Here is a 6,209-nt window from a genome sequence, read left to right as displayed (position 1 = left end):
AAATGTTAATTTGAACAAGAAATTTTGAAAATTTTGACAACACGCGTTTAACATTAGACTCGACTCTCGAAAAAAAAGTCCCCAGTGGAGTCGCCAGCTGTAGCGACCTAAAAAAATTTGGCAATAGGCGCTAGTTGAAATGATTATTGAAAAATTAAAGTTTCAAATTTTATTTACAAAAGAGGAGTCGCCACCGATCTTTTTTAGGTGTGATCGGACACCAAATAAAATCCTTTTTTAGAAGAATTTTTTTAAACTTTTCTAAAAAAAGAGACAATTTTAGGTCCACGTCAAAATCCAGAGAAAATTAGGGTCCGGGAGTCGGTTACGCGCGAGGAAGGTATTAGCACCCTCGCGACGCCCAAAATTGGTATCTCGTTAAACGCATGTTGTCTTAATTTTCAAAAATACGAGTTCCATTTAATATTTAGTCGTGATCCGATTGAAATACGAGAACCCCTTTTTTTTTTAAAAAAAACGAGAATTTTGAAGCGCAGTATCTCTTTTTTAAAACGAAAGTTTTTTTTAAAATACGAGAATTTTTGAAAACACGAGAATTTGTAAACACGAAAATTTTAGAAACACGAAAATTTTTAGAAAAAACGAAATTTTCTTAAAACACGACATTTTTTTTTGAAACACGGGAATTTTTAAAACAGGGAAATTTTAGAAACACGAAAATTTTTAAAACACGACATTTTTTGAAACACGATTTAAAAAAACAAAAATTGAAATGCGAGAATATTTTGAAACACGAATTTTTTTTAAACGCGAGAATTTTTGAAAACATGGAAACTTTGAAACACTGGAGTTTTTGAAAACACGAGAATTTGTGAAACACGAAAATTTGTGAAAACACGTAAAATTTTTTTAAACACGAAAATTTTTGAAACGCCAGAATTTTTGAAAACACAAAGATTTTTGAAAACACGAAAATTTTTGAAAACACGAAAACACTAAATTTGTCGAATACTGAATTTTTTTGAAAACACAATAATACCAAAATATTCACGAGAATTTTTTTATTTTTTTTTTATTTTTATTTTTTTTTGAAACACGAGATTTTTTTTTGAAAACACGAAAACACGAATTTTTGAAACACGGAAATTTTTGAAAACACGATTTTTTTAGAAAGAAACACGAATGTATTTTTTTCGAAACACGGGAAATTTTATTATTATTATTTTGAAACACGTGAAATTTTGAAGACATGAAAATTTTTGAAACACGATTTTTTTCTTTAAAAAATACCGTATTTAACACGAGTCGATGATATTCACCCCGATATGGCGATGAAACCATCGAATTAGTGTTAAATCAATTCAATTTAATCTTTAATCGGGATCCTAATAAAACACGAGAATTTTTATTAAAATACGAGGAATTTTGAATATTTTCGATTTTTTAGAAGGGCGTCCCGTATTTAACATAAGCCATCGATATTCACCCAACATAGCAATGAATTCGATGATTTAAAATTAAATCGGTTTGTTGTCTTATGCATTAAATATTTTTTATTTTTAAAATACAAGTAAAATAAATGTAACAATATTTCTAAAAACTATCTAAAAAATGCTAATTTAATTGAAATAATATAATATTTAAATAAATGGACTAAATTTAAAAAAAAATGAGAAATTACCAAAAGCCCCCTTTTCCTTTTTTCTTTTCTTTTTTTTTCCTTATTTTTTTTGCTGGGCGTTGGGCCTAGGCCTGCTGGACAGTCTGCTGGGCCGAATCTGCTGCTGGTCTGCTGGGTCAGCTGCTGTTGGGCTGGGCAGTGGCCTGCTGCGCTACTGGGCTGCACAAAGTGGGCTGCTTCTTTCTTATTCTTTTTTTCTGCTTCTTTCTTCTTCTTTTTTGCTGCTTTTTTTTTGTTTTGTTTTTTTTTGGGCTGGCCTGCTACTGCTGGGCCTGTTGGGTCGGTTCGCGGGTTGAATCCGGGTCGGGTCGACCCGATATATTATTTTTTTATTTTTTTTCTTTCTTCTCTTCTTCTTCCTTCCCTCTTTCGGCTCTAGCCTCTTTCACCGCCGCTGCCACTTGCGTCGATCTCCTCCGCCCTCGGTGGTTGTGGTTGGGCTCTCCTCTTCCCCTCCACTCTTCCTTCTCTCTTCTCTTTTCCTTCCTTTTTCTTTTTTTCGAAACTTTCTTCTCTCTTTTTTTTTTGATTCATGGGGGTTCTCATTTTTGGAGTTTAAACTCCTTTTTATAGTTGGTTTTGCTTCTTTTTTGCAGGTAGCAAGTGGGGAAGGAGCAGCCACCCATGTTTATGGCCTGAAAATCTGGGAAGTGGGTGCCCCAAATCATGTAACTTGTCTGAAGGACCAAATCGCAAATGCAGCAAAGCTTCTGGGGCTAAATGTAATTTTTAGAAAATTTAGGATTAAAATGAAATTTAATGAAAGTTTAGGGGTCTAAGTGAAATTTAAAGAAAGTTTAAGGGTCAAAATGAAATTTAGGAAAAGTTTAGGTGTCAAAATGCAATTTTTATTTTTTAAATTTTTTTTTTTTTGAAATTTTGAAAATTAAACACAAACTCTAGTCGGACAAAAATTTAGTGCTTACACTCGTGTTCGACTCCGGCAATGGTCTCGGGTACGGGCCGTTACAGAGAATGAAAATAAAAAAAATAATTTAATTTAATTTAATTTTAATATATATTTTTTATTTCATGTAAATGATGATGCTGATAAAAATGACACACAACAAGTTTTTATTAGTTAAAGTTGTTTTTTAATAGAGATAATAGTAGAGACCCATAATGTTTAAGTACCAAGTTTGACAAAAAATTTTAAGTACCTAACTTGAAAAAGGGTATAATTTAAAAGTTGTGGTAAAAAAAACTTTTCAATCCCTCTCAATTTTGACATTAAACAAATTGGTCCCTCTTAAAAAATTTGTAGCAATTTAATCATTGTCAATTTTAAAAAACGAGCAACTAAGGAAAATTAATTATGGTGTCAATGTCTTCCTTCAATTGTACATAATTTTGATTGATGTTTATATATTTTGTCTATTTGATCTTGATTCTAAAAGTTTTAACAAATTTAATCTCAATATTTACACAAATTTTACAAACGATGTAAACTTTAAAAATTACATTTATTATTATATCAATCCTAAATTTCACCCAAGTCCTTGATAAAAAGATGGAAGTTCATGCATCATCTCTCCACAAATCATCAATAAATTCTTTGACTTGTTAGACATTTATTTAAAAATCTTGATTTAGATATAATTTGTTAGTTCATTGTTTTAGCTTTACAAATAGTTGACTAGCAATATTTAGACATGGAGATCACCAATCATGCTTGAAATGTGGCATGCAATTTCAACACATTTAATGCTTTCATTTTTTTGGATAAACAATGCTTATTATTTTCTTAATACCTTGCGTTGAATATATTGTTGATAGAACATGCTTCCCGTCTATTATGATTGTTCTTAGCTAATACATGAAGCTTATATACATATAAATAATTGCATTATATGAATTGGATAATTTCAATATAAAATATTGGGTCTCCTTGCAATTAAGCAAATCTCTAATCAGCTATAAATAATTTTTTTTTAAAAAAAATAAAAAGTCAATTTAATCTTAACTCAATTGATATAAATATTATTGTCAATACAGAAAGTTGTGCATTCGAATGTGTTAAAGTGCATTACCCTCCTATTTAATGTAATTGTTAAAAAAAAGGGGGAAAAGAAGAGTTATCCAAACTTTAAACTTAAAACTAAGTAATAATTGAAGATTAAATTAAGTATTTAAACATATAATGTAATGTTGGCGGTGTTACGTTACAAGTGAAAAATATAATGTTCAAAGTTTTAGGATTCTGCTCAGTCTTTGAGGTTAAATTATGTAACATTTTGGATGGCATGTTCTTCTAATTAGAAGAGGATTCAATAGAGTTATGATCCATACTAACCGCTTGGAGATGGTTAAAGCTTTACAAGATAGTGTGCCTGTGAATTTAGGTATTATAGTACTTAGGCGGGTTCAATAGATTTTGTGAACTGAGGGATAGTGGTTGATTAGGTTTGTTCTTAGGGAAGATAACTAAGTCACTGATTGCTTGGCTAAATTGACTTTAGGCTAGAAGACAAGTCTACAGGTGTTTGATGACGTCCCTAATAAAGTTTTAGGAGCCTTACATCACAATAAAGCTAATGGTCCTTTTACTTCAATTAATATGATGTAATTCGTTGTTTTATTTGAAAAGAGTTTTAGGATTTTAAAACATTTAAAAATCCATACCACATTCTTATTTGTTATTGTTAGAGTTGTGACCCAAATTCTCATTAAAATAAAATATAAGTGGCAAGATAGGGGGATCCAAGAGGACGAAGGCCGGAGGCCCAAATAGAAGTTTACTTCATCTGTTTGATATTAATTTGAATAAGGTGTTTCAACCTTACTGCATTATTTTTATTAGATATTAATTAGAATAAGGTTTTCTAAACCTATAAATACACGCCGTCTATACTCCTTGTAATCATTCGAATTCAACATAGTAAATTTTCTTCTCCTCCACCCGTGGTTTTTTCTCAAAAGAGTTTTCACGTAAAATCTATGTGTTCCATTTTTTCTTTCTTTTATTTGTGATACATTGCCATTATCGACATTCTATTTTCTCAATTATATTGAAGTTGTGTTTGAACATTTAATTGTTACATAAGCACACAAATTAGATTTAACAATAAATAAAAGATTATGGAAACAAATTATCTAACTAAATTTATTTATGAGTTGAATTAAGTCGTGTTGTGATTCGATTTGATATGATTTGAAAATTCGAACATAATACTCATTTAACATTGATTTTTATAATATTTATTTATTATAATTAAATTTAAAATATATTTTTTTAATTAATAAATAATAATTAAGACTAGATTAAGGATGGGTTGGATGTACAGTGTTATAAGTTTAGCTTACTTTTTGTTTTACACTACAATATCTAATTTTACCGTTACTTCTATTTTTATATTAACCGCATATATTAACCGCAGGTAAACATACCACTCATCCAAATCCACCCAAAACCGAAAGAGGAAGAATTGAATATAAGATGCATTGTTGGAGGGGAATGAAGAAGAGAAACAAAAATGAACACATTTATCATCTACCTACATTGCAAAACATGTCATAATTTGTGGCAGTCTCGTCGGTGACAGCTTACGCACACTATCATTTCCCCTATTTATTCTAACATTGATCGATTGAACACCCACGTGCTTTACCCCCCACTCCTTCATCTCTCTTGTTATAATTTATCGTTTTGGTTTCAGTATTTGTCCCGACGAGATGAGATCTACCCCTGATAATCCGTCAAGATGAACTGTTAACCACTCAATAAACCCTCCAAGTTCAACACTCAAACTACGAATCCAACGTGGCACCAATCTATTGGACCCATTGTCTATGAAAAGCCCTTTTGGCTCTCTTTATATCTTCCTTCATTGGAGACCATTTTAGCACTAAACCAAAAATGAAAATGGGGTCTCGTTTTACTCCTCCTCTTCTCCTTCCACTCTTTTGTCTTTGCCTTACCCTATTCTCACCCACACATTCCACGGATTGTTCATCGCTCAAACTCTCCGGTGGCAAAAAACAATACTCCAATTGCACCCACCTCCCCACCTTGAACGCAACCCTCCATTTCACCTACAATGCCACCAATTCTTCCCTTTCCATAGCCTTCTCAGCACCTCCGGCTAAAGCCGGCGGTTGGATTGCTTGGGCCGTCAACCCCACGGGGACAGGCATGGCAGGTTCACAAACCCTCCTGGCTTTCAAAAACAATGGATCTATGGTTGTTAAAACCTACAACATAAGCTCCTACAGTTCCATTGTGGAAGGGAAGCTTTCTTTCGATGTTTGGGACTTGGAAGCCGAAGCCGGCAGCGATGGGAAGATGATTTTATATGGTTCATTGAAAGTGGAGGAAAGTGCGGAGAAGTTGAACCAGGTGTGGCAAGTTGGGCCAGGGATTGCTGATGGTCACCCGATGAAGCATGAGTTTGATAAAGCCAATCTGGGTTCCGTGGGAGAGTTGCAGCTGGTGGAGAAACTCACTCCATCATCCCCTTCACCATCTCCACAGGTTGCTAATGCTAACTCAGGATATGGGTTGAGGGTTACCCAATTAAATGTAGGATTTTGGATCCTGGGTTTGATTTACTTCATAGTTTTCATGTGA

At 32.7% G+C, this 6,209-nt stretch overlaps 1 protein-coding gene across 1 annotated transcript; it reads left to right on the top strand.

Annotated features, from left to right (window-relative positions):
- Positions 1-5,504: 5,504 nt before the first annotated feature.
- On the top strand, positions 5,505-6,209 carry LOC107956342 (auxin-induced in root cultures protein 12). The gene has a single exon (XM_016892039.1). It carries the CDS (start codon positions 5,505-5,507, stop codon positions 6,207-6,209), a length of 705 nt encoding a protein of 234 aa, XP_016747528.1.

The sequence above is a fragment of the Gossypium hirsutum genome, chromosome A07 (genome assembly GCF_007990345.1).
Source record: "Gossypium hirsutum isolate 1008001.06 chromosome A07, Gossypium_hirsutum_v2.1, whole genome shotgun sequence".
Taxonomy (NCBI): Eukaryota; Viridiplantae; Streptophyta; class Magnoliopsida; order Malvales; family Malvaceae; genus Gossypium; species Gossypium hirsutum.
Note: the sequence above shows the minus strand (reverse complement) of the source record. Positions and strands in the feature narration are given on the sequence as shown.